General features: G+C 44.4%; 3 protein-coding genes across 6 annotated transcripts; 2 read left to right on the top strand and 1 right to left on the bottom strand.

Annotated features, from left to right (window-relative positions):
• Positions 1-7,076: 7,076 nt before the first annotated feature.
• On the top strand, positions 7,077-10,049 carry LOC100277924 (uncharacterized). Of its 3 annotated transcripts, none has more exons than XM_008669496.4 (2): positions 7,077-8,675; positions 9,131-10,049. In XM_008669496.4, the coding sequence occupies exon 2, from the start codon at positions 9,134-9,136 to the stop codon at positions 9,662-9,664; it is 531 nt and encodes a 176-aa protein (XP_008667718.1). In that variant the 5' UTR covers positions 7,077-8,675; positions 9,131-9,133; the 3' UTR covers positions 9,665-10,049. The 3 variants fall into 3 exon arrangements, with proteins under 3 accessions (XP_008667718.1, XP_008667717.1, XP_008667716.1); XM_008669495.4 differs by having other exon boundaries at positions 7,077-7,577; positions 9,109-10,049; XM_008669494.4 differs by having other exon boundaries at positions 7,085-7,577.
• Positions 10,050-10,111: 62 nt separating this feature from the next.
• On the bottom strand, positions 10,112-19,877 carry LOC103647715 (phospholipase A I). The gene is made up of 18 exons (XM_008672230.4): positions 18,988-19,877; positions 16,982-17,129; positions 16,739-16,817; positions 16,495-16,648; positions 16,191-16,400; positions 15,855-16,100; positions 15,609-15,771; positions 15,249-15,509; positions 15,058-15,176; positions 14,804-14,965; positions 14,293-14,485; positions 14,030-14,166; positions 12,892-13,030; positions 12,524-12,730; positions 11,919-12,384; positions 11,626-11,842; positions 11,464-11,553; positions 10,112-10,782 (listed from the first exon to the last, which is right to left on the bottom strand). The coding sequence occupies exons 1-18, from the start codon at positions 19,567-19,569 to the stop codon at positions 10,348-10,350; spliced, it is 4,008 nt and encodes a 1,335-aa protein (XP_008670452.1). The 5' UTR covers positions 19,570-19,877; the 3' UTR covers positions 10,112-10,347.
• Positions 19,878-20,224: 347 nt separating this feature from the next.
• Positions 20,225-25,174, top strand: LOC103647716 (glutamate receptor 3.4). 2 transcript variants are annotated; one of them, XM_008672232.4, is made up of 7 exons: positions 20,225-20,733; positions 20,821-21,442; positions 21,946-23,273; positions 23,379-23,656; positions 23,747-23,778; positions 23,869-24,275; positions 24,368-25,174. In XM_008672232.4, the coding sequence occupies exons 2-7, from the start codon at positions 21,169-21,171 to the stop codon at positions 24,818-24,820; spliced, it is 2,772 nt and encodes a 923-aa protein (XP_008670454.1). In that variant the 5' UTR covers positions 20,225-20,733; positions 20,821-21,168; the 3' UTR covers positions 24,821-25,174. The 2 variants fall into 2 exon arrangements, with proteins under 2 accessions (XP_008670454.1, XP_035821360.1); XM_035965467.1 differs by having other exon boundaries at positions 20,230-20,733; positions 21,954-23,273.
• The last annotated feature ends 2,826 nt before the right edge of the window (positions 25,175-28,000 follow it).

Raw genomic sequence — 28,000 nt, forward strand, 5'->3', positions numbered from 1 at the left:
TAGCTAAAGCTGTGTACAGATCCAGATCCTGGCCGAGGCTGCCTCCCGAGAGTTGTTGACAACCCTCTCAGATACGCTGGTATCCAACCTCGACACATCAAGCCTGCATCCTAGACGGGGGGCCAGGTACCAGGAAGGAGTCAACAACATCACACACAACAGGAACAGGCGGTACACAGATAAGTGTTAATGCTGCTTGATAAATAGTACTCAAAAGTACCTTACAAAAACAAAAGTATTACGTCCGCCTTCAAGCGGAATCCTAGTCCCATCTCTACTCTGCAGGTATAAACTACCAGACGCCAGCGGAGTCGCGCTGGAAAGCCGGCGGCCACTGTCCTTGCGGAGTCCTCCAGAACGGCGTGACAACGGTGATGGCCGCCTCAATGCGTGCGCCATTGCGAAGAGGTCATCGCCCCCGTCCTCCTACGGGGGGCGACAACAAGGCCATTAAAGCCAAAGAGTTGGAGGCTCGACGGCAGGTGGTGCTGGTGGTCTCACCAGTGGAGGCAACCACGTCTGCAACGGGCAGCCTCACCAGCGGCGGCAACCACCTCAGCACCGACGATAGCGGCCACCTCTGCACCGGTGGCTTACCGGCGATGGCGGCCGCCTCACTGCGTGCAGAAAGGTCCTCGCCCCCGTCCTCCTACGGGGGTGAGGACAAGACCATCCAAGAACGCGGCCGCCACCTCCGCGGCGTACGACGTCTTGTACAACCCCCTAGGCGACGTGCCAGCGTCAGAGCAGTGTGGCCGGTTGCGCGGAGAACGCCACTGATGCGGTAGACCTGCGCACGACGCGACCGTTGCCCGCGCGGTGGACGGACAGTCGCGCCCCATTTGGCGGCGGGAGGCGGCGCTAGAGGCGGCGCCAAAGCCATCCAAGCCAAGGAGCCAGACACGCGGCAGCTGATGGCGCATGCAGCCGGCCGACCCCGCGTAGCCGAAGTTTGCCTCCTCCGCAAGGCTGGTGAACATCCTTCTCCTCCAAATGCTGGAGGAAGAAGCGGGTCACCAGCCCATGCGGAAGGCAGGACCCCAACTCGGCTCGCCTTCCACCCCAGCGAGAATGATGAACATCCTTGAAGCTCAGGGCAGGGGGGAGGCCGCAGCCCGGCTCACTTCTCTTCACCACGAGGCTGGTGGTCATCCTTGTAGATGACCACTGGCAGGAGACTGCAGCTGGGCTGCATGATGAAAATCCTTGAAGCCGAGCGATGGCAGAAGAGCGCCAACCCCCATGAGGTCGCGCTCCTCCAACGACAGCAAGAAGACAAAATCGGCAGCACCACCGCGCAGGAAACGAAGAGCGCGAGCTCCCCGGCGGTGAGACCACCGGGGAGGGTGGCCCTGACGCGGATCCCTCAGGGAACACCGGCGCGCCCCATCTAGAGGCCCGGAAGGCGAAAGGGCGCGGTGAATGCAAGAGGAGCGAGGCATGGCTACTGCCCGAGGGATGAGCTCTTTTTTAAAGGCAGATTTTCCCGCTCGTGCCCCGAAGCATCACGGGCCAGGTCTCCCCCGATGCGCACCTGGATTCCCATTCTATGCCATGGGGGCTAGGCCTCACACGTCGTATGTTGGGTCTATGCTTCGTCGCCGAAGGTCTTCTAGGAAGAAACGGCTTTCGGCTGAAGCTGCTTGTGTGAGATAGCCGAAGGTTCCTCTTCATAAAGCTTCGGGATTACAAACCGACTTAAAGATAGAATGACTTTTTAGTCCATAAAAGTCTGGGTCAATGTTGTAAACTTTTATAAGGGGCATAATTGTAATTCCTCACAGGCTGTGTCCTGTGCCTATAAATAGTGAACAATATTCCTTTACTGTTCACGCATTCTGACAATTGTAATCGCATCTTTCGGGAATCTAACTTTGCCAAGGCAGAGGTATAATTGTATTCAATAATTCAATATATTACGTAAATATAATTTAATTCGTTTATAATTCATTTATCTCTTCATACCCTTTATTTTATGTTATCTTATATCATCTATCAGAATTTAATTACGAAGACTTAACCTTCGTAATTATGTTCTCATCAACCTTCGTCCATGGTTCATTATCCTCATGGGAATATTGTTTCATGGACGAAGGACGTTAACATTTAACATTCTATGTTGCCTTGTTCCTAATTCGTAGCATTTGAGAACAAGTCTCCAACATCGTACAAGCTGGCCCGAAGTGCGAAGAAGGCGAATCGTTGCACAGGGAGCGTGGAACCGCCCTGCGGTTACACGCCCTTCCACCTTCGCCGCAACCAGCGGTCAAGAAGGCGAACCGCCTCACAAGGAGCGTGCAACCGTCCTGCGGTTATTCGACCTTCCATCTTCACCACAACCAGCGGTGAAGGAGGCGAACCGCCGCACAAGGAGCATGTAACCGCCCCGCGGTTGCGCGCCCCTCAGCTTCGCTACAACCGGTGGTCCAACCTCTGGCATGGGGCCCAGGCTCACATGTCATACACCCGGCGCGCCGGTTCCTAGGTGTAGGGAAGTCGCACCGCCGCTCGCGCCAATACCGCGCATCCTCGAGGCCGTCGCAGAAGACTAAGAAGATAAATTTTCAAAACCGATGCAGCGACTCGAGGCACCTCGCGCATGGCCCAACAAATACATTAAGTACGGAGGTCACAGGCCAGCCAGCCGTGGGGGCAGGCGTGGCAGTCAGCGTGACCATAGGCAGGCCGGCAGTAACTGCATCAACGGGTGCGCAGGAGCAGCGAGCCGATCGCTAGTCAAACTCTGGCCCCATCTGCAGGCTCGCATCCTCCTCTGAGGCGGGCCCGGGGGCCATTGTCGGTACCCTGTATTAGGGGTACCCCTTGCTATGGTATGAAGGCACGATGCCTGTGCGGCTACCCTTAGCCGCGCGGAAAATAGCCCCAGGAGTATCTCGTGAGCAGTTAAGGTGACGTTCTCAGAGACAACGCCATCGGGCCCAAAAGACACAGGACCCATGTACGCACAACCCGGACCCCCAAAGTAAAGCAGTCTAGAGCCGTTGGATAGAGTTCGGACCCAGCAAGTGAGCTCCAGACCACCCATAACAAGGTCCCAGGAGAGGAAGTGTCGTGACCTAGGCATGAGTCCGGTATTGACGCGTGTCCAGGCTCTATCCGGAGCACCTCCGCTCCCCACTCGATCGAGGGTCTAATGCTGCCTCCTAGCTTATTGTCCGTGACGTAGGCCAGCGGGCGGATCATGACGTAAGGGCTCTGGGCCGCGCGGCCTCCGCATTTATTGCGGAGAGGACACGTCGCCTGTCCACCCTTCTGACAGGCGATGTGCCCCACGACATTTATTGTGTCCTGTCCATTCCACTGGCAGGCGGCGCTAGGGCCACCCTGCAGACGGCGCACCTGTCCAGTCCATTGCCGAAACAGTGCGCCCGTGCTGCGCGGTGCACTGTACTCGTCCCTTATACGATAAGCTTCCCCCTGCACGCCAAGGCTATACAGATCTTGGGTGTCATGGCGCAAGAAGATCGCTCCAGCAGCAAGTATTAGTAGCTACATCCGCTATGTTCCTGAGCCCACATGTCGGGGCTCAGTACTCTTGTACATGTCCCCCTTTAGCTATAAAATGGGAGGCATGCGACGTTACAACACAAGTTGAATCTTCAGGCTTAGACCCAAGTCATTCAAGACAACTCAAACAATACAACACACAGTGGAGTAGGGTGTTACGCTTCGGCGGCCCGAACCACTCTAAACTCTCGCGTGTCCTCGTGTTCATTCCTTCATCTCGAAAAAGTAGAACGTTTAAGCCCCCTCCACATCTTAGGACTTAGGGTGGGTGCACTCCGCCACCCGGCCGGAGATTTTCCTCTCCGACAGATGCATAAAACGTCAAACCTAATTCGCTTCAGACGCTAATATCTAAACCTCACCCCTTTATGATTCATTCTATCGTCTGGCTAGGCAGCTGCGATTACCGCTAACTACTTGACTTGCCTCTGCCATAGCCCCACAACCAAAGTCCAAAGAAGGTGATCAAGCGAAGCAGCAGAATGAGCGCTAGCGACTTATAAACATACTACATTAGATCTCGTGGATAATAAAATCTACAAATTTCAACTAAAGTTGTCACCTTATAATTGGTGTGTACACGACAAATTTGACGTGTACCTGCGTAGTTTGACGAATTTTCATGAATCCTCGAGGCTAGTTGGATTTTTGAATTCTCTCAAAAAAATTGTTAGCTGCCTCATGAATATTAGAGTCATTATATAAAAGTTGAATCTCATCAGTCGAATATTCATCGTTATATCGTCTTTATTATTTTAGTATTGTTCTTGCGTCACAACTTTAATTCAATATATCAATTAGCTAGAAAATGGACTCATCCACTAAAATAATTTATAAAGGTCTAAAATTCTTATTCCATGTCGAGTACTTAAATTTGATAACATTATACGATTTTTTTTATCAGATAGTATTGATGAATTGATCGGCCTCCCTTATATTATATTCCTGGCTCCACCCCTGTTTGAAGTACATAATACGTAACAAGGACATGCATGCGTTAGCACTTCATATTACCAAGGGTCCTAAACAATTTATTGGAATGTTTCACTGGCCATTCGGGGGCATCAAAGAAGTGATTGAAAGAAAGAAAGAAAAAGAACAGACCATTTTTCAACTAGTGGAAGTCATGTAATTTTCAGCAATTACACTAGAGTGAAGTTGGTGAAGTACTACCCTTTGATGGTCTCTACCAAAATAGTGAACCTGGCCCCTGGGTTCATCAATTTAATGAATCTAAAATTGCACAAAACTAGATCGTTTGCCTAACTTATCGTAAAGTAAAATTGTTTTAGTGAATGTGAAGGTGCTAGAGTTATTCCAAGTAGACCTTAAGACAATAATGCAACTACGCTATAACAAGCTAGTTTACTCAACTCACCCAAATTTGTTTATTTTATTTGAATCCACAACTGTTTTAATTTGTAGCGGTAGAATAATAATGTAAACTATATTCAGTGTTCGTCAAACCTGACATATTCAACATTAGGTAGGAGTACAAAATTCGCTTAAAAAAGCTCAGCACATATCCTGCGGGGAACAGGAATCATGGGCGTGTTCCGCGTCGATGGGGACAATAGCGCACGCTCTGTGGTACACCACTCGACGCCACCTATTTTTAACGTGTTGTCTAGAAAAAAAACTATCTTGACTGTCCTCCTTTCTCAACTTTTTATATAAATAAGAGCTCCTTTTCAGACGTTCTAAACCATGTTGCTCTGTCCGTTTTAAAATATTTGATCTATATTATTTAAATTTTATCATAAATTACATGAGCCAGGCGCAAACGACTAAAGTCGTCTATTTGAGACCGTCTATTATCATCATATACTCTAAATTATAAAGGAGATTCTCATCTTCTACGGGAGTGTTTGGTTTGAGAAATCACTTCATCTAAGATGAAGTGGTGCACCATAAGTCCATTAATCAAATTTTGTGGGATGATTATAATCCTCATGTTACTACTAACTAATTATGAGGAATTGAGTGATAATGGATCAACTAATTATATTCCACAAACTAAAACAAAAAAGTGAGGAGTGAGAAAATGATATACTAGCTTATTCTTGAAACTAAACACTCTATATGTGTCCTCTAAATGATTCTCTAAATTCAGAGGACGCTATATATATATATATATAGAGAGTTTATCTCCTCTATCCTCTATCTATTTTAATACTTTAAACAATAGATTTACTAGAACTAAAATATGTATAGTACATTTAAGAGTATAATAAATACGTATGTATAAAAATTTAAAATAAAATATATATCTAATATAGTTATTTACGTCTTTTATACGAGACGTCGCTGGATAGGAATAAGATATAGAGAAGAGAATTTTTTAGAGAATATTGTAATGAATAGATATAGAAAATAAATATAGAAGACGTTGCTATAGATAATATGAGCGGAGAGAGTATACATGCGTGGAATCTTGTGAAAGAGCATCTTTGCTTCGTTACGTCGACATGCGTACTCATGAAAACTCGCAAAGCATCATAGCTAGCGTGTGACTGTGAGTCTCCGGAGATATTCCTTCCCAACCAAATTACAGTACTAACCCTGTATCATCGTGATACATGTCTTTACATTTATGCATTTAGGACTTATTTGGAAGAAATAGTATTGGAGTAGATTGAAGGGGTTATAATATTTTGTTATTCAAAATTGAATAACAAAAGATTATAGCCCCTTAATCCTCCCCAATACTCTTATTTTCAAACAAGCCTTAAGATATATTTAAAGACATAGCTCAATACATCTATTTTTGTGTATACGTTATGATACTTCCTGGGGATAAGACTCTTCTTGGCCTTGGATATCACATTGATTACTGGGCGTACCATGCATGTGCTATGTTTGGTTTGCGCCGTTAATGCTGGTCAACGGCTTAACGCACAACTGCACAAGTTTTTCTTTTATTTTTTTAATTCTCTTCTCTGCCTCTCTGGCATATACACGTGTACAAATAACATGAACCCAGTTAATGCGGCATTAGTCCAAATGGCACAGAGTTCCAAATTATTGAAGGTACTGCTTCCGTCACTTACCATTAGAACATGGTAATATGTCTCCAATACATATACTGTCTGATTGGCTTGCTGCGAACGTCCACCCAGACTCCTGCGAGAATCAGGTCGACTGGATACGAACATTTCCGGTGCATCTAGTGGTCACAAAATAGATATTGTACATCTGCTCATGTAACTCGCGCATCTCGTATAAAGGCAACCAAACAAATGCTAAACGAAAGCCTATGCACACGGTGGTCTAGAACGAGATAGTATGAGCAATCAATCACACGGTGCTTTGACTAGCAACATCTATGCAAAACAATATGTTATCTTAAACCACTACATTGATATTATATAAACATGTCCACAATCATCAGTACGATAGCACTAATAATGGATCGTCAGTTTTATATAATTTAGATATTCTTTTTTTAGATTACGTAGTATAAGTGCATAACGCATATGCTCGTACACTCATTTTTTTCTATAAACGTACACGCTCAAATTTCACTAATCGGTAAATTCTTAACAAAGTCGCCACAAAAAAATCTCGTTATTACCAATGGCTCTCGTGGCTACAAACCCTTTCGCATTTGGACAGTGGTTATTAAAGCAAAAAACAAAAAGGAAAAGAAGGTTTGCCTTATGATTGCTAACAAGACGAAGAAGAAAGATACCTTCGCAGCGACACATGTACGTAGAATTAGAAAAAAAAAATGTAAGACGGCCTTTCACAACCTTTTCCAAACAGTATATACTAAGCCGGCCTGTTAAATAAATAAAGGCAAAACAAAAAAAACGGTTCACGCACGATGTGACAGGACATCTAGTGAAGACAAATGTGGTCAGAGGAGGCTCCCCAACCCCGAGGAGGAAGAAGGGGCAGCAGCATTTACAAGGCAGAGGGGGGACACGAGGAGAGTTGCGCTCCTCAAGTCACGGCAGCAGGCCCTCACTTGACTTCAATTCTGCGCAGAAGAGCAGAAGTCTGCGGCCCCTCCGTTCCTCCAGCTCCAGTCCCAGTCCCAGTCCCAGGTATGGCTCGTGTGATCAGTTTCTAGCTTCCCTGCGTGATCTGCTCCACGTAACGAGCGCATATGCTCTTGGCGAGTCAAGGTTAGTATATTTCTGTGGGAAATGTACCACCAGTCGAAGCTCGTCCAGCGGGTGAATGCTGCAGATTTGCTGTCCGAATCTGGATTGTTCTATGCCATTTCTCCCAACTTTTTTTGCTCCTCTCTCCCCTGTCTCTCGGTGTTGCCGATTACTGAGCCTTCCGTGCCTGAGGGACTGAACTAACAAAGTACTGAATGGTTGTAAGTGCATTCTCGTAGTTCTATGCATCTTGCTGTGCCTGATGGAGGACCTCAACTAATCTGTCTCAGATCAGAGCCCTGCCCTTGTATTCTCCTCCAATCTTCCTTCTGAGTTTTGGCTTGCGATCTTATTTATGGTGGTGGCCAAGGAAACGGAAACACTGCAGGCCGGAAGCCTGTTCCAAATCCATGTTCCAGCGCTTGCTTGTTCCATCCCAGTTTACATACATATCTATAGGATAGAGGAGTGAAGCCGCAGTTTTTGGTTTACCCATTAGATTACTCCCCCTCAGGAAGGAACCCCAGTGGCTGGAATTAAAAAAGCGAGCAAGAATCCAAGGGGCAGAAAGGGGTCAGGGGATGCTAGGTTCTTTGCTTTGTTAGGTTGGCCGTTAGCACATCCCATGAGCAAGAGAAGTGATTCTGGATGCTTGCCACCAGCTGTTTCTGCTCTTGGAGGCGAACCATTTTGATCAGCACAGCTTCTCTTTCCTAGGAGGTGAATTGGTGGAAAGAAAGGGCAAGGCAAGGCCATCCACACAATAAACACGCGTCCCCTCAAAAGTTGGCATCAGGGAGGAAATTGGGGCAGAAAGGAGGGGACGAAAAGGAGGGGAGCAGCCGAGGGCATCTATCTTTACACCTCTGTTTGTTGGTAGCATCGTCCACCACTCCCTCCACTCAGAAAGAAGCCACACGCAGACGGCACATCGCTTTCCATGGTCGCCTCCCATTAAAACACCTGTTATGACAGCTTCTTCCGGCATCGTTGAGATCTCCCAATCTATGTGAAACACTCGTCACCGCTACATTAACTGTAAGTGTTAAGTTAGCTGATCAATGGTGCATTTCCAACAAACGCAGTATGTTTTTCACTGTCTAAATACCCAACAGGGTCATGTCATTCCAACCAGATGCTGTTTTCTGCAAAAAAAATAAAATGAGTATCAAAAAGGTGTGATAAATGTTGTTTGGGGTATCATATTCGTTGAAATAAGAACATATATGAAATGTCTGCTGCATTTGCTTGTGCGGTTTTAGGCTATAGCCATCTGCATTTGCTTTGCCATGACTCTTGAATTAGGAACACAGGTGGGTTGACACTGTGCTGTCATGGCGGTTGAGTCATTGACTCTCTTTGTTTTATCGAACAGCAATCATGCGCGGCAATCGCCTGCAATACCCTTCTCTTCCTGCGTCTGCAGTCACACTACCTGTATCTGTATGTACGGAAACTAACCAGTCGCCAGCCTTCTCATCTGGCTGAAACAGACCATGCCTTGCGCCGCCACCGAGCTCGTCCATGGCGAGGGAGGCACGGTCAAGGTAGGCACAACGGGCACCATCGGCTCGCTCATGACAAGGGAGCTGGACTCCACCAAGGTGGCGGCGCCGCAGGCAGCCGCGGCCGCGGCCGCGGGCGCCCCACCGCTGAGGCGCCAAGGCGGCCCGGTCTCGGTGCCGTGTGGCGCCACCACTCCCCGGAAGCTCATGCTGAGGAAGAGCTCGTCCGACGTCTCCAGCAGCAGCAGCAGCAACAGAACCGGCCGCGTGGGCACCGAAGAGGCGTGCAAGCCGAGGAGGGCCTCGCGGACGAACACCTTCGACTCACCGATGCTGCGGCCCGACGGCGGCGCGCTGGTGGACCGGGCCCCGAGCGCCGGCAGGGCGAAGAAGAAGGGGACGAGCGTGGGCGTGCACGGCGGCGGGGTCCAGGTGGTGGACGTCAAGTGCGGCAACCCGATGAGCATGAGCAGCCGGCTCAGGAAGCTCGGCTTCTCCAAGCTGTCGCAGACGTTTGCGTAGCTTCAATTCTGTGCAGTGGAGCATGGCGAGGGGCCGAGGGCAAAGGACCAGCGCCAGCATCGGAATTGAAGGGTCTGCTTGCTGCTGCCCTTTCCTTGAGGGCGTCTTCGGCTTTGGAGGACATCTGCCATGTGCTGGATTTAGTGCAGCAATCATTCACTAACAGTGTGAGTGTCCATTCGGTCCGGCCTTGTGGGCTGCCACTGCCATCCAGTTCGCATCTAGCTGTAGTCGCTTTTTCTAGCTGTTTTTTTCTCCACTATGTGGAAACTGCTGTTGCGCTCTGTGTATGGATGATGTGTTCAACTGTAGGTGCAAGAGCACCTTGATTAGATCTTCTATTTTTTTTCTGCTTTATAATATATAAACAGTTATAGGAGGGCAACAACTAATGTGTAAGCAGTACTTAAATGGAGCGAGCCTTAGTGTTAGCCGCAAACTAGCAACTGAACGTCAAAAGTCAGCATAGTATTTGCGAAACAAAATGCCCGTTCTCACAACTACAGCAAAAATGCACATGCAGTGCAATGCCTTCATGCTTTTATTCTGTCACCATGCCTGCACAACGAACAAAGTATAGACCTCTATAACCCAACTAAAAAATCCACCCAATCCTTATTCATTCCCTGTTATCCATGTCCATTTTGCTATACTTATGTATGGTTTGTCAATAATGTCCCTAACTACAAAACGTTGGGTAAGTGGCAGCTGTACTTCAACTTGGGATGTGAGCGGAGTGCTTGCTGCAGAGCCGTATCCACAGTCACACCCTCACGGAACAATTTGTCATACATCAGGCACATGAACTGAGCCAGGTACTCCTCATCATCCACGTCATGGTTGCCGCCTTTCTCCACATCACTGTCCTCCCAGTCGCTTATAGGGCTGACAGGTTCAGGCTCTGATTCGTCCGCTTCTTCATCACGGATGACAAACTTGCCATTCTCTAGGCTTCTATTGACATCCATCCCATGGTAGACTATTGTCTTGGAATCCGGAGGCTCGATGGACGACGAGATGACTGCTTTGGCACCACAATCCATGAATGCCTTGACCAGGCCATGAGCAAGGCCATACTTACCACTGCATATGATAATCCTCTCCCTCCATGCTCCAACCTGCGATATCACACACACACATATATAAGGAATCATAATTAGGGGTGATAATGGATCACGATCTAAATGCTTCTTCACAAAATAGTAGGGCACTAAATAAATTTTAGTTCAAACAATGAATAGAAATAGGGTCCGATCTTTAAATCTTATAGTGTAAAATTTAGAGCCCATTGTCACTTATAATCATAATGCCCTAAGTTTTTTTGATGTGTGAATAAATGCAATAGAAAAGAAAGATAGTGCAGTGTGAAAGTTAAAAAAACATATTCAGCTCTACTTTTAGCTGCCTAGGCCCAGGAAACAGGTTTATATTAGCCTTGCAGGGCTTAAAAATAATTGAGCTTAATCACAGATATTTGGTTACAAGGTAGTAGCAGGGTCTAATCATAGAGGCGCGCAAAGTGCACATAGGATAGTTTCATGGCAGCAATTTAATTTTAGACGCAGTTTGGGAGATAAAAGAGTGACTGCAGTCTGCAGAAATAATTCAATTTGGCTAGTGTTTTTCCATGGCCAAATTTTAACTAACCAAAAACCAACACGGTGCCATGGGCATGATTTCTACTTGAATCCCTTTCACAATTTTCTTAAGACACGGATTTGATTGCCATACTTGGTAACTTTCACAGCTGGCATGTGATCTGAGGATTCAGTGCATGCATGCTACACAAATTGACTTACCATCCATCGAACATCTTCAGGTGCCATGTGAACAGCAGGCACTGTCCTCCTAAACATATATGCGCCAATTTCTTGGTTATCTTCCATTACCTACGGCAAAAGGATGAGTATGCATAACAATGACTTAGTTGGAAACGAGGAGCCAGAAAAGGCAATTCCTACTTGTGTTTGTCGACCTATATAGCGGTGGTGTATCCCACCGATTTCAAAAGATGGCCATTCAGCAACCAACTCAGATAAACATGAAATCTTGGACAGGGAATATGCACCCTTTCTATTACACCCACGCAACAAGGTTGACAAGATAGTTTTGACAGATTGCAGAAACCTGTCTGCAAGTTCCCCGGGTTCAGCGACCACAAATACATCATTCTGCCAACTGCAACAGTAGTTTGTGTCATACTCAACTAAAAACCAGCAACAACATAAAAATTGCTGAAGCATGTGAAAGATACCTCAATACTGAACCAGTTGAATCATTTTGAAGAGCCAAGTGTATCACACCAACTTGAGGCATATTCTGCAGTTTATCATACAATGACCGAACATGTGCAGATGGCTGTCTTGACTTCAATGGTGATGTTGGAGGTGAGGACTTTGTAGTTGGGTGGCCATCCAAACTAAGTGGAGGAACTAGGTCAATTCGACTGATCCGTTGAGTGCCCTCTGGACTATATAGAAGTGGACTAGATGGGAAACTTCCAGTAAACAAGGGAGAAGTTATTGGGGTAGGAAGTGCAGTGGCTGGCTTCCCAAACCCAGAAGTGCTATTCATTAGAGCTAACCTAATACCATTCTGGGAGCAGAAGGATTCAAGGGAACGTGCATGATTTATTTTCTTTCCAAAATCAGGACTAAATGAAGCCTCTACAAGTAAAACCACACGCCTCCATCCTAAGATAGGATTACTTTCACTGAAACCTGTTAAGGATAAAAAAACATATCAACCAGATTCTGAACATATATATATATATATATATATATATATATATATATATATATATATATATATATATATATATATATATATATAAACTGCTGGTTTTCGGGAAAGACAAACCTTGATTTAACGATGTCAGTCTTGAAAATGAAAGAGATTTGTAAATATCTGATGGCTTTTCTTCCTCTTGGTACCTTGGGACCAGAAGCTCACAAAGATTCTTGACAGACAGAAAGTTCTTCTGAATGTACTCATCAGTTGCAGCTTCCAACTTCAGCCAGATAGTAGGATCAGTTTCATCTAACTCCATACCACACCGTTCATCCACTGCCAACATTGAGAGTTCACTCATTTGAATATGCAGGTTAATTAGGTTGAAACATATCAAAAGTAGTGCACAACAAATTATGGTTATGATGCTACAGATCCCAGCACATTAATAGTTTCTCTTCTAGCAAATGCTAAGAGTTTCCTTTGAGTTGATTTACCTGGATTAAAGCGGAAATATTGCATTTCAGGAAGCATCGGTATCAGTGTATCCAAAGTTTCTTCAACTCTCTCCACTGAGCATGCACTTTCTATTAACACTTGCCCTGTGTCCAAGTAGCGCCATCCACCTCGGCGACTCTAGATACAGACATGGAATAAACCTATATATAAGTTGGACCAATATGTATATTTCATATCAAAGTTCACTGGGAGTCTAAATGTATTGTAGTGTACAAGTTAAATTTTCAATTACAAGAAAACAATACTCATCTTTGATCATTTTAGTATCTCATAGTAATAGATGTATGACTGTTTTCTACAAGATGTAGACCAGTATGTTGTACTTAAATCCTCCCTCAAACTGTCATTTTATGATTTTTGTCGTTTGAGCTTACTTAACTTTGAAGAATCATATTCATATAAAGAACTACCTAACTGACTATGTAAGATGTAGCTAGATTCAACAAGCAAAGTACTTCCACAATATTTAGTTTTATTTATTTGAAAGCATGTTTTCATAGAAACCACTAGTCAAAGTGTCACCTTGTAAACTGTATCGGTATCCTAATTCCTAAGTGTCATATATTTTGGACCAGAGTATAGAATAGATATGTAGTTTTCTTATGAGGTACTTTTTTTTGAACAGAGTATAACCCCATAATAGAAATACAGCAGGTCCAGATACATCATACTAGGGAACCAAGCATGACAAAGTGCCTAAAACAACCCGCGGAGGTAATCTGTCCAGATTATCTGATTCAGATAATCTAACAGAAGAAAGTTCATTACATGGATCACACATATCAAAAACGTTCTGCAGAACCGACATGAGACGAACTAGGCCACTAACTGAAGAGCAAAAGTCGTAATCACCCACATCAAGGTAAGCCAAAAGGCAGAGTCAAATTAGAAATGAAACAAGTCTAGCCTACAAATTTAGAAGTCTGGTCCTCTGTTGCTCGATATTGAACAAATGAAACTTCTCAACGACATTATACCATTCTGTATGTGTTTGACATCTTCTAACAGCCAACAAATAAAATTTATTTTCATAAGTAAATCTCTGAAGTATTCAGAATTGTACCAGTTGCTGAGTATTAGATAATTTCAACAACAAAGCGAGACGCATTGAATTACCTTAGTTGGAACTGAGCCACATCCTATCGAGACTAGACAATCTATTCGTGCATCTGGCCACAAAAGTTGTGCTTCTCTAATGGCAAAGATTGTAGGATTGTTGGCTACAATAGCTCCATCTTGCCAACGATTTGCATCTGGAAAAAATGATAAGAAGAAAACATAACAACCAAGGAGCATTTGATATCAAGAGGCCTTCAAGAAAACAAGGCATATTCTGTACTACACAAAATAGATGCCATAACTGAGCTTACAAATATTACCTACAGAGAAATCATCCAGATAATATGGTGCTGCAGACGATGCTCTTATGGCTTCCCACACGCGATGCTTGCAGCTCCCCATGAAGGCACCACGTTTAATACCAACTGGTGCACCAGAAACAGCCGTGCCAATTGCACCAATTGATGGACTTTCTGCCATTCCTGGTGATACCTCCAGAGTGCCAGGAGGATACTGGAACATGATATCGAGTTAACGTTTGAATACAGGCCTGTTCGTTTGGAATTAAAGACAATTTTATAGAAGGCAGCCTACAGTATTATAGAAGGCAGCATGCAGTCTATCAACAGTAAAGGGAAAAGGAATGATAACTTTGAAGCTATCTCCATCTGGATAGCATACGTTGTTATGAACAACACAATATAGAAGGTACCATTTGACAATATACTCTTATTTAATTATGAGGATTAATTTGGTTCATCATACATCGTTACAAACTATTCCGGAACTGAAAAGAAGAAAAAAACAATCAGGCCGGATAAAAGGACAAACCTGATAGTTTCGGAATATATACGGTTGAGCAGGAATGACACTGACTAAAGTGGATACAGCAAAGACCTTCGGAATGCCTTTTACAGCAGATTCAATTAGAAGGTCACCATCTTCATTCTCGCACATTTCCTTTAGTAACCTCTCAAATTGATCTGCACTGTGCTGTAATTAAGTCCTTAGCCAGTAGTCCATTGTGCACAACATGAAACATGACACATGATGACAGGATACCAAATTTATCACTTCATTAATACCTTGGACCCATGTACAACCACTCTAAAACTTTGTGAGGAACTTTTGAAAAGTTGATCAATCTTCTCCTTCCACGTAGCAGCTTCATCCTTTGGGATAGGTTCAGTAAATACAAGTTTTCCTAGGAAAATTAAAAGTTCAGTTGGCAACATTGGCATTGGCAAGGAAACTTCAAAAGGCAAAAGGGAATCACCAAGTTTTGTGTATATTTCTTCACACTGATCCAAAGTCATCTGCTTGATCCCAAGAGCCATTGCAAGCATGCCACCAGTGGATGTACCACATATGAGGTCAAACATTTCATGTATGCGTTTCCCAGTTCCTTGCTCTATCTGTTTAAGCATTTGAACAGTTGCAAGGCCTTTCATGCCACCACCATCCATTGATAGGATGCGTAGACCCTTCTTTGCAACTGGCCTTCCTCTTATTGCTCGACGTAAGTTCTCATTCTCCCCTAAATGATTTGAAAAGATCCATAAACACATCAAGACATGTACGTTATGACTGCTGATTGTTCACAAGGAATGATAGTAAGGACCAAAAACTAGTATACCTAGGATTGCCAAAGCGCGCGCAGCTGCCTTGCTGACACGACACTCTTGTGAAATAGTTAATCGGATTAACAGGTCACACATGCTTTCAGAATGCATGAGGATGCGACGAGTCTCCAAACAGAAAGCCAAATTGCCAATTGCAAACAGAGATAGACGTTGCACCTAACAGAAGGAAGCAAATTATGATTTCTCTAGTGGTTATCCAAACAACATATCGACCAGAGTCTAAATCCAGTTCATCTTGCCTCAGAGTTCTTGTGTGCGCAAAGTGCTTTCAATGACTTCAACACATCCTTTGTCAACACCTTTTGAGCAACATGATCAGAAACGAAAGTTAAGGTGACTACAACTTGCAATACTGATACTAGTTCTTCTTCATCAGATGATTTTAGTACAGCTTCAATAGGCTTCATAATGTCACACTTAATCAGCTGCATTGCTGAAGAAATATCAGATGCCAGTGATGAGATAGCAAGACATGCTTGCTCAACCTGCACATGCAATTAAAAAAAGAATAAGGGAATGTTCAATGCCTGAACATGACTCATTACATAAAGGTAGTTGGGGTGTGTAGTGTGTACCACATGACGATTATCACTGCTTATCATGCTTATAAGCTGCCTGACAGCATTCTCTTCTTTGCTAATTGCAATGTGGTTGCTACGATCTTCCATTATTTTGACCAAAGCAGAAGCTAGCAAAGGATGGTGACAGGAAGAGAAACGGAAAACTAGAGAGAAAAAGGCACTAAGTTTGTGCCTGGCCGCAATGAAGTAGGAACTATTCTCAGTCTGAAATAAAATCCAAACACCCTTATCAGAAAAGTTGGTAGTTGTGGGATGACTTAACTAAGAGAACAACAGAAGGCCATTACAGTTCATGTACCTCTATCTGTACAGTGACAGATTTAAGACTTTCCACTGCTTCAATTCTAATATTTGCAAGTGTGACATGCCTGAGGTTATGCAATGGCAAAATTTCTGGAAGGAACTCTAGAGGATTTCCAAACAAGCGCAAAATTCGGAGCTTGGGCATTGACCTGTGGGAAACAGATAATGAATCATGAGGAAATGGCACCAATTAAAAGCCATCGCTGTAAAAAAAACTCCACAATTAAACATTAAATAACCTGAAATCCAATAGAGGCCGGACAAGCTTGTTATGTTCTAATGATAATTCCTCCAGCATAACACATTGCCGCAGTTCTACTGCTTGTGTGAGAAACAAAAAAAGAACAAAATTATATTGTTGCAAGGCCCAAGGGCAATTGATTAGGTATGATCCTGAGCAAATGGAAGTCTGCACAAGCTTGAAGAAGTTATGAAGCACCAGTTTTAGAGCTATATAAATTTAACTGCATGCGCACACTAACCAGGGACAGAAACTAGCATGTTGTTGTTAAATGACAGCACTTTCATATTCTTCAAAGCACCAACTTCAGGGGGCAAAACTGACAATTTATTGTTGTCAAGATATAACTTCTCAAGAAATTGAAGGCGAGTTAACTCAACTGGAAGCATCTGCCAAAAATTGTGTAGCAATTCATGGTTAGCCTGATTAATATCTCTACCCATCGCTCTAAATTTCATAGCCAAATAGACAGCTGACAAGGCAACATGAAACTTGGGGATATACTCAACACATACAATGTATTTTCGCAAAGCAGAAACATCAATAGTAATTAGTAATGCAGCACTCCTACAACCTCTTTTGTTTTACCTCTCATTTACCTGAAAACATGTTTTCAGCCTCTTGAAACAAATGACATCATGTTTACTGTTCAATTTGGTTGTTTCATTGTGTTTTCGTGGTGCGCATGTTCTAAGATTTGAGTCAGGGATGCTTCTTTTTTTTCTCTTCTTGGTTTTGTAACTTGTTACTCTTCTTTAATGAAATGGGATGCAGTTTTTCTGCTTGTTCGACTTAAAGAAAAGCTGACATCAAACTCCCATTGGCATAAATGTTTGTAATCATTCAAGAGGTCTGACTGACTACCCAAACCCCAGTTTAGCATTCTTCTGTATCAATAAACTGAAATGTGATCTGTTTCCTTCCCTATACGAGGGACCTTGAATGCGCCTTTTTTCCCATCCAACAAAAAATATATCAAACAGTAAGCTTGTGTCACAGTGTCAGATAATGGTGTATTGGTGTGCCATACAGAAGATGATTTAGCAAAGTTGCAAGGAATTATTTCTTCCTCCATTTTAATGCTGACTTAGCAGCTAATGCATAATCATATGCATTACAAAAATGATTTCCTTTTACCCTTTATAATCATCATATTTTACCACTCAATATATTATGCACGAGTAAACATACAGGTCTTTTCAATTTGAGTAATGGGCTCAGAAAGATTCATTTGTCCATCATAAGGGTCATATGATGACCCTTTTGTAGCATGGCCCCATTTCTTTCATGTCTTGGCATTGCCATGAATAAAAAAATGGTAGAATGATGGACTAAATCATTTTATTCAAATTGAGAAATGCTAAAATTTAGAGGGGGTAGTCTATTTCAACCAAGTCCAATTCAGTTAACTGCTGATCTTATTAAAAAGAATAAAGAATAGAATCACAATTTTGGGCTTTCACAAGCATGCTACACAGGAGTGGAAAAATGTCTAACCCCCTGGCGAACTCCTAAATGCTAAGATTTTTAACATAATATGAATAGTAGTGACAAGATGCCTTGCAACTACAGTTACTAACCAATGTCCCAATTCCCATATGATATACTTCTTAAAGATCAGATACATAATTTATTAAAAGTGAAAAGGCGATCAGCTTATTAACATACTTAGTAGTTAGATAAAAAAAACCATAGACAATCAGGTATAAGCATACACAACATGATATAAATCACCCATAAAGATCCTAATGCCATTTCACCATCCTAGGTACAACGATAAGGCTAATTCGCAAAAAAAAAAAGGTCCTAACTGCAAAGAATTTCACGTTGCCATTAAAGTTGTGTTTGGTGAATACATAACTTAATCAGTGAATGTCTATCAAACAGATATAGGAAGCAATCATTCCCATTTCTATACATCACCCTGGGGCAACCATAGTAATCATAATTCACATATAAGCAACATCAGGACAATCAAATAGTTGGATTTGGTTGCAGATGTTTACAGCATCCAAGGTCTGTTTAACAAGTAACATTAACAAACTAACACAATCCACTGTTAAAACTTATCAGGATCTTTAAAACTAGCACAGAAACACCTAAGATAGCACAACGTCACATCCGAGATAGCCTAGCAGCTACAGCATTACTTCAATTTTGAGCCAATCTAGTGCGCATGGAAATGACGACTGATGGATTTTTTTCTCTCGCTTGGATCAGAGGCAAGGTACTAAAGGACGAACTCACCGACATTCCGCAGTTGCATAGGCTGACCATGGTGATGGGGCGCCAGTGATCCGCAAGCACGGGCACGCCCGAGGCGGCTGTGGGGCCATCCACGGCAGGCGCGGGCGCGAGGTTGGATCTGATGAGGCGTGCGAGCACCCCCGCGCCATCGCCGCTGCCCAGCGCAGACCCAGGGGCCCGCGACACGCGCACGGACCGGAGCGCCTCCCGCCTCCTGACCACACGCATTTCGATCCGCACCCCTTCCTCCTCCCCGTGGTCCCTCGGGGTCAGATCGACGGAGACGGCGTCGTGGGGCGGGGGCAGCGCGACCATGAGCTGGGACTGGAGGCGGAGCGCGACCTGATCCTCGTCGTCCCCCGCCGACCAGTCAAGCTCGATGCGGAAGCCAAGGTCGCCGTTGCGGGTGGCAATGGGCGAGGAGGAGTATACAGGGGTCGACGATGCAGAGGCGGGAGGGGAAGAGGACGCCGGAGGGGGCGGTGACGAGGGTTGGCGGTCGTCGTTGTCGTCGTAGTCACCGTAGTTGAGCGTGAGGTGGAAGATCTCGGAGCTGCGCTTCCAGGCCAGGCCCCACGACATGGCGGCCGCGCCCACCGCATCAAATTGTGGATGCGGAGGGCAGGGCTACGGCTCGGGTGCCGGAGAAGGGAGCGGTGCGAGGACGGCGACGTCGACAGCTCGAGACGCGGGAGAGACCGAGGGAGGGCGCCCCGGAGGGCCGGAGGAGGAAGGGAACGGAAGAAGGGAGGCGTTTGCGCCTGCGCTTGTTTGGTTCGTTTCTTTTTTTGTTCCTGTGTAATTTCTTTTTTTTCTGGGTTTATTTGGTATTTTCGTTGGGGGTTTTTACGAACTTATTTCAAAACAAGCTGAAATATACAAATCGTTTTTATAGTCTATCACTCTTTTCCATATGTATGTACGCAGTTAACTGTTTAAGCACGATAGAAATCCGATCCTAAAATGAATCGAAACGTACATGTGCTCATCGATAAATTTCTAGACCTCCATACAAATTAGAGCATCACGCTTCCAAGCACAAGATAAAATTTGATTATTACATGAATTAAAATGCATGACGGTGCTTCGGTCGGAAAATGCAAGACAATACGACGTAGTTTCTTTTGTTTGTTTGACTGAATGGACCATCAGACTAGACTCACACACTTTTCTAGAGCACACAAAACAACTAGTTCCAGGGAAATGGAATTGGATCTCGTTTTTGCTAGCCTGAGCTTTGGGTCACGTGAAAAGTTGCTTGTGAATGTAGGAGGTCTAGATGGACGTAGGCAAAAAAATACAGGATCTGTCAAACAAACAGTGTAGTTCGAGAATACCATCCACATCCAGGCCGACCCTGAGGGATGTGACTCCGACCGTCTGAGCGCTCACAGTTCTTTGTGATCCTTTTTCACGAGAGAGAGAGAGTAGAGGGAACGAAAAAGGTCACTTTTTTTCTGTAGCAGGAATCCAATCGCAATTTGCGAGGGCACAAAGCTGCTCTACCATTTCCGTGCCCCACGAGTACCTGTCTTTCCACTCTCGCATCCGCTGCTTCCTCAAAAAGACCCCCTACGAATCCGCGCCAGCATCTGGTTACTCTTGTCCCCCACTAGGAGCTGGAACCAAGAACCCCGAATGCGGCTTCGTGGCGCTCGCCTGTGGACGTGGATTGTCTCCGTCCGCTTCTCGCTTGGTTCTGGCTTCCTAGTTCGCACCACGGCACCGCAAAGCAGATGGTAGTCGGTAAGCACCAGGTCTTCATTTTCGTTGGATTTTAGGAGCGCTGAGCGCGCAGAGCTTACTGAATTTGGTTTTGTGTTTCTATCGCAGACTAGGGATTAACCCCAGCTCTGCTCGCCATTCCGGTCCGTCGAGTATTTCGTCGAACAGTTGGTAGGGGACCTCTAGAACGGATGGGCAGAGGACAGGATGAGTCGGTTTCGTGATTCTCGAAATCTAGTCATGCCTTCAGCTTTCTCGCGGTCAATCAATCCATCGCTCATCCGGTTGTAATTGCCGAATGGGTAGTCAAGAAACCAGATGAGCTCTTCGGGTTCCTGTATGCGACCTCTGTCCCCCGTTTCATGCTCTGCGGACTACGTATAACTGAAGAATCTGTTCGGACACCAAATTAAGGTCGTTGGCAAGACGGGTACTCTTTTCTTGGTCCTCGGGAAGATGGGCTCTGCTCACTTTGCTGCCCTGCTTCTGTGCGCCTGCTTGTTCGTCAGTGGAACCGTGGCAGCTGACCAGAACGGTAACCTCACAAGGCCAGCTGAGGTGCGCATCGGTGCACTGTTCACGTTTGGTTCGGTTATCGGAATGGCGGTGAGACCTGCTATCGAGCTCGCCGTTGCGGATGTCAATGCTGACCCTAGCTTACTCTGGGGGACGAAACTGAGTGTTCTTATGCAGGACACCAATTGCAGTGGCTTTGTTGGCACCATAGAAGGTCTGAACCTCTTTCTTTTGGTCTTGACTTTACCTTTAATTTGCTAATTATTAGTTGCATATATCAGAATTCTGTTAATCTTCCGTTGCCCTGGTTACTAATTAGACACAGAATATTGGAAACAAATTAGTAACAGAAAAAAACTAGTGCTGCATATTATATGAACTAGCAACTTCCCATTTCTTAGTTCTCAGTGCACATAAAACAGCATGAACTCATACCTGTACTAGGAACTGCAGTACAAAGACCATATTTGCATCAGGCTGCAAGTTTGTTGTTCCTTTATATCAGCAACCAACTAAAAGTCAGACATTATATGATTTTACAAAGTTGTCGTAGTAAATTCATATTTGTGTGCTCAGCATACATAGAAAAGTTGAATTTGCCTATATTTTATACATAGCGATTTCCCTTTGTCTATCCTCTTTACATTGAAGTTATCATACATTGTAATGTTCTGTACTGGAGGCATGAAGAGTTTAACAACGGTTCTTCTTGTCCAGCATTGCAGCTTCTGGCTAAAGATGTAGTCGCCGTATTAGGTCCACAATCCTCGGCTGTTGCTCATGTCATTTCCCATGCTGTCAACGAACTCCATGTCCCACTTATCTCTTTCGCGGCCACTGATCCTACCCTTTCTTCCCTTGAATACCCGTATTTTGTGAGGGCTACTCAGAGCGATTACTACCAAATGGGTGCTATCGCTGCCATCATTAGTCAATATGAATGGAAACAAGTCATTGCCATATATGTTGATGATGACTACGGTAGAGGTGGCATCACTGCACTAGGTGATGCCCTTGCAAAAAGGAAGTGCAAGATATCCTACAAAGCTAAGTTGCCACCTGGTGCTGCAAAAACTACTATCGAGGATATCTTGATGCAGGTAAATGACATGGAGTCTCGCGTCTATGTTATCCACGTTAACCCTGACTCTGGTCTTAACGTGTTCTCAGCTGCAAAATCTTTGGGCATGATGAGCAGTGGCTATGTATGGATTGCAACAGACTGGCTTTCTGCAGTGATAGATTCTTCTGTGCATGGTATTCCTGATGTGATGGAACTTACACAGGGTGTTCTTGTGCTTCGGCAGCATATAGCTGATTCTGATATCCAGCATGCCTTTTTGTCCAAGTGGAATAATCTAACTAGGAATGGAAGCTCTTACTTTATGCATGCTTATGACTCTGTATGGCTAGTTGCTCATGCTGTTGAGCGCTTTCTGAGAGAAGGGAATGCCATGTCTTTTTCTGCTGACCCAAAATTGCAAGCTAAAAAGGGAAGTAGCCTTCAGTTAGATTCTCTGAGGATTTTCAACAGTGGAGATAAACTACTGGAGAAAGTGTGGAGTGCAAACTTCTCAGGGGTTTCTGGTCCAGTTCAATTTACTTTGGACCGAGATTTGGTACACCCAGCCTACGATATTCTGAATATTGGTGGTACGGGATTAAGAACCATTGGGTATTGGTCAAATTCTTCTGGTCTCTCAGCTGTTGCTCCAGAAAACTTAAGCTCATCAGCACGGGACTCTTCAGCCAACAATGTACAACTCCGTGGTGTTATATGGCCTGGTCAGACTTCTGAGAAACCTCGTGGTTGGGTGTTTTCGCATCACGGGATGCCTATGAGGATCGGGGTACCACTCCGAACGAGCTACAAAGAATTTGTTATGCAAGACGATGGTCCTGACGGAGTAAAGGGGTTCGCAGTTGATGTCTTCAAAGCTGCAATAAGTTTGTTGCCCTACCCAGTCTCATGCAAGTTTGTTTTGTTCGGCGATGGTTTGAAGAATCCTAGCTACAGTGAACTTGTTCAGAAGGTATCTGAAAATGTGAGTACCATCCGTCCACATCCTTTTTGAATCCTAATCTCTATCATAGATTAGCACCTTGAATATTTCATTACACAGATGTTCTTATTTCTAACTTTGTTCCAGTACTTCGACGCCGCGGTAGGGGACATAGCTATAGTGACGAATAGAACAAGACTTGTTGATTTTACCCAACCATATATAGAATCGGGTCTCATCATTGTAGCTCCGGCAAGGGTGATTGAATCAAACGCTTGGGCTTTCTTGAAACCATTCACATTCCAGATGTGGTGTGTTCTAGTTGTTATATTCCTCTTTGTGGGTGCGGTTGTTTGGATACTCGAACACCGCAGTAATACCGAGTTCCGTGGACCTCCAAGCCAACAAATCATGACAGTGTGCTGGTTGGTATCTGCATTTTGTACCTATTTTTCGTCCTCTTCTTCTGGTTTCTAAGCATATCGTTTTTTAATGAAGTTTTTGTGCATTTTCAGGTTTAGTTTCTCCACCATGTTCTTTGCACACAGTAAGTGTTGAAGTGAAACTAGTAAAAAAAAATATTTCAAGGGTTTTCCTAGTCCACTCCCATAACCTCCTTTCTCATCTCTTTACTCAGGAGAGAACACAGTTAGCGCGCTTGGCAGATTTGTGCTGCTTATCTGGCTCTTCGCTGTGCTCATTATTAACTCGAGCTACACGGCAAACCTGACATCGCTTCTCACGGTTCAGGAGCTGACTTCAGGGATACAGGGCCTCGATAGCTTGATATCTAGTTCGAGTGCGATTGGCTACCAAGTTGGATCTTTCTCCAGAAACTACCTCGTGGACGAGCTCAGTATCGCAGAGTCCCGTCTGGTTGCACTAAACAGCCCATCGGATTATGCGAGAGCGCTAGAGCTAGGTTCAGGAAACGGTGGCGTCGCCGCAATAATCGACGAGCTCCCGTATGTCGAGATCTTCCTGTCGAAATACTGCAAGTTCAAGACGGTTGGTCAGGTTTTCACAAAAAGCGGATGGGGATTTGTAAGTGGGTTGTGCTTGCTGTAACAAAAAACGCAGACATTTAACATCTTTTCAGAGCATCTCGTGACTGTCACTGCTGTGTTCTGGTGCAGGCCTTCCCAAGAGACTCCCCTCTCGCCGAGGACTTGTCGACGGCAATCCTGGCGCTATCGGAGAACGGCAAGCTCCAGAAGATGCACGACGAGTGGTTGAGCGGGACGGAGTGCAGTGCAGACAACGGGGCTGGGCCGTCGAACTCCTTGAGCCTGTCGAGCTTCTGGGGCCTCTTCCTCATATGCGGCCTCGCATGCTTCCTCGCCCTCGTGATTTTCTTCCTCCGGATATTCTGCCAGTACAGCAGATACAGTAACCAGGTCGAGGCGCAGTTCGCTGAGCCCCGGGTTCTGAACAGGCCGGCGAGGCTAACTACCATCAAGTCGCTGATCTCTTTCGTTGATAAGAAGGAGGAGGAGGTGAAGAACGCTCTCAAGAAGAGACCCAATGGTACCGGTCAGCAGCATCCAAGCACTCCCAACGCGGAAGAACAGCCCACATTACCACCGTGAGGTCTACGTAACGTCCCGCTGCGTAACTAATGACTGCCAAAATAATGTGGAATCCTGCTTTGAAGCGAAAGTTGTACTAACGCACAGGCCTAGTTGATGCTGCTGAAGGGGTTTTTCCTGTATGTGGCTTTCTGGCTGTGGAAACATAGCATCGGAATCAGCTTCAGACTATTGTCTTCAGAGAAAATGCAACTGCGTTAGGTTAGGTTGTATTTTTCCAACAGCAGCGAATCTGGGCCTCCTAGGCCCTAGCAGCAATATCTGGGAGAAGTAGAATTGGACTTCCGTCAATATGTGGGCAGTTGTGCATGTCCCTTCATATTGTCTGTTAAGAAGTAGCATATCAACCCCTTCCTTCCACTGTGACTACACAAGGTGACCATTTCAGAGCAGAAGCTCTGACCTCGCCCACTTTTGTCAGACTCGCATCCACCCTGATGCAACTCTCCGAACTAACATTCTGCTCCGGACAGAAAGCATTTAGGCTATCCGCACACATACTACTCTAAATTTCTACTCTAAAAGAAATATTCTATCCCCGTCAGCAAGATTATCTACTCTATACCACAATCCTCTGCAGTCATGTTTACTCTATATCTCAACTCTATACCAACACACCATACCCATGCTGCTGCTCTCTGCCTGCAGCTCTACCTGCAGAGTTGATGCTCGTACAACGCTACCTCCTTCCGGTTTATTTTATTGCTATAGCGTTGATGTCCGTACAGCTCTACCTGCAGAGTTCTGGATGTGTGACTGCAAAATAGCGCAGGTGATAGCGTCCGCCGTTGCACCCTTTTCTTACTGCATGTGTGACTGCATGTGTATAGCGTATCTTTTACAGCTCGCCACTGTGCCCAGCCTTAGACCAGGAGATGTCTATCTGATGTAGTACTGCTGAATAGGCAGCAATCCACATACCCTGCTCTGACTTCTGCCTGAAAATGAATCGATGATGCAGCTGCAGCTGCGAAAACTTGACCAGCCTTAAAAACCTCATGAGTTAGGAGTGGCAGGTGGCATGAGCCCGTCTTCGTTTCCTGGCTTTCCAGCATCGTTTTGGCCCTCTCGCTGCCCCCGCGGCATTGGTTGCTCAGATATCCAAATCGCTGACCCCAATCCTGCTCCGGCTCCCGGCCACAACTCGGTCCTGGTAAAGATTACTGCCATGCATGTCTCAGTCTTTGTCATCCTTGAGAAAAAAAAAAGGAGTTGGCACCAACCTCGGTCCTCTGGCTCCGACCGATTGGAAACGCAACGGCCGGGATTCATCTTCATGGAGAGGTAGATGGATGACCTGTCCAAACAACGTGTTAGATAGATGTTCCAAAGATCAGTGAAGATATATAATTTTAAACCATGTTTGGTTTCTTTAGTCTAGGGACTAAAGTTTAGTTAGGGGATTAAAGTTTAGTCCCTAACATGTTTGGTTCTATGGGCTAAAAATAGTAAGAATATACTAAATGACTCATAAGAAGACTAAAATGACATTTAACATTCTTCTGCTATTAGTACAATTGAACTAAATGAGGGGTAAATGTGGAATTAATATGGTTTAGTCCCTTTTAGCACATATGTGAAGGACTAAAGACTAAATCATTTTAGTCCATATTTTAGTCCTAGTGTTTGGCAAAAAAGAGACTAAATGGAACTAAAAACTAGAGACTAATCTTTAGTCCATCTAACCAAACACTCCTTTACACTGTCATTAGCGGCCGGGCAACTACTACTTACAGGTGTTAGAGAACGCCTGCATTTGGCTCGGTTAGAAAAATTGTAATGCATCTTTAATTATCGTCTTGAGAGTTTCCTTCGCCAGATAAGTTAAGTTCCATGTTATTTCGATTTGTATTTGTCTGATTAGTTACCGTCCCGTCCTCAACCACAGCATGAGTTGAATTTGTCTATGCTTCTATTTGGTTGCTTGTACGCAGGGACGTGACCTACATAGACAGATACAAAACAAGTCATTTTAAGAACATTTAGTTGTGTCCATGGTCAGCCAAGCTTCGACGGGCCTGCGAGCAGGCATCCAGTCAGACGGTATATGCATCAGTCCGTCAGGATTCCACAATTGAAAACTAATAATGGCATGCAAAAATTCGTCCAAATCACAATAAACTTATATAGCGGCCACTGAATTCTAAGTTATTATATCCTCAATCACCTCTGAAAATATAAACTTAAATTCAACGAAAAGGCAAATTTTATTGGAGAGAGATTTGTCTTTTTTTCTCTGGATTAAGTTGAATTTCGAGTTCATTTTTTTAAGATAAGTCATGATATCATAACTTATGTCAAAAAGATTGTATATTGTTTACATTTAGTTTCGTACTATTAAAATTTTTATATTATCTAATCTTTATCCTATCAAAATAATTATAAAAATTATAATTTTTTTATACTAAGCTACAACATTAGCTACTAAATTAATAAATAAAAATTTGTTAATGGGTAGATTGAACCAACTCAAATATACGGGGATTTAAATTAAATTAAAAGTAGTCTGGTGGGCTAAATGAACATCGTCCATTCGTTAGAGGAGTAATTTGGATTTTTTTTTCAAAATATGTCTAAATATAAAGAGTGAAGTGAACTTTGTTTTTTAACGGAAAGAAGATTTCCCCCTATTTCATTAGGAAGTAGGTAAGCGTGCAGATAAGACAATACAAATGTGCAGCAATTACATGACTTAGCCTTTTCAGCAGCATGATGACCCATATAGGGCTGGAAAATAAGCTCGAGGCTCGCGAGCCGATCCGAGCTCGGAGCGGCTCGTGAGCCTCGAACGAGCTGACCCGAGCCCCTTCTTTGAACTCGTTTTTTCAGCGAGCCGAGCCGGCTCGTTCCAGCTCGCGAGCCTTGCAAAATTGATCAATTTATAGAATAATAATGAATATTAGATAATTTTATGGATAATAGTTTATTTTTTAGTTTTTGATGATAAATATATTACACTTTAGAATTTAAATTCTCATAATGTTGAATGATGATTCTATATTTCAAATATATATAATGTTAATTCACTAAATAATGCAACAATAAGTATCAGAATATGACTCGCGAGTTGAGCCGAGCCGAGCTCGTTTAGGCACCGAGCCACGTCGAGCGGAGCCGAGCCGGGCGGCTCGTTTTCAGCCCTAGACCCGGAGACACTACCTTATTTAGATCAGTTTTCTG

This window comes from Zea mays, chromosome 2 (genome assembly GCF_902167145.1).
Source record: "Zea mays cultivar B73 chromosome 2, Zm-B73-REFERENCE-NAM-5.0, whole genome shotgun sequence".
NCBI lineage: Eukaryota > Viridiplantae > Streptophyta > Magnoliopsida > Poales > Poaceae > Zea > Zea mays.

What these genes read in the sequence shown, in the direction of transcription:
- LOC100277924 (XM_008669496.4), top strand. Translation starts at nt 9,134, where the DNA reads ATGCCTTGCGCCGCCACCGAGCTCGTCCATGGCGAGGGAGGCACGGTC.
- LOC103647715 (XM_008672230.4), bottom strand. Translation starts at nt 19,569, where the DNA reads ATGTCGTGGGGCCTGGCCTGGAAGCGCAGCTCCGAGATCTTCCACCTC. An exon ending in GCGCACACAAGAACTCTGAG is followed by an intron (nt 15,772 to 15,854) that starts GCAAGATGAACT and finishes TCCTTCTGTTAG; the next exon opens with GTGCAACGTCTATCTCTGTT. An exon ending in ATATATTCCGAAACTATCAG is followed by an intron (nt 14,486 to 14,803) that starts GTTTGTCCTTTT and finishes ATCATGTTCCAG; the next exon opens with TATCCTCCTGGCACTCTGGA.
- LOC103647716 (XM_008672232.4), top strand. Translation starts at nt 21,169, where the DNA reads ATGGGCTCTGCTCACTTTGCTGCCCTGCTTCTGTGCGCCTGCTTGTTC. An exon ending in CTTTGTTGGCACCATAGAAG is followed by an intron (nt 21,443 to 21,945) that starts GTCTGAACCTCT and finishes CTTCTTGTCCAG; the next exon opens with CATTGCAGCTTCTGGCTAAA. An exon ending in CACCATGTTCTTTGCACACA is followed by an intron (nt 23,779 to 23,868) that starts GTAAGTGTTGAA and finishes CTCTTTACTCAG; the next exon opens with GAGAGAACACAGTTAGCGCG.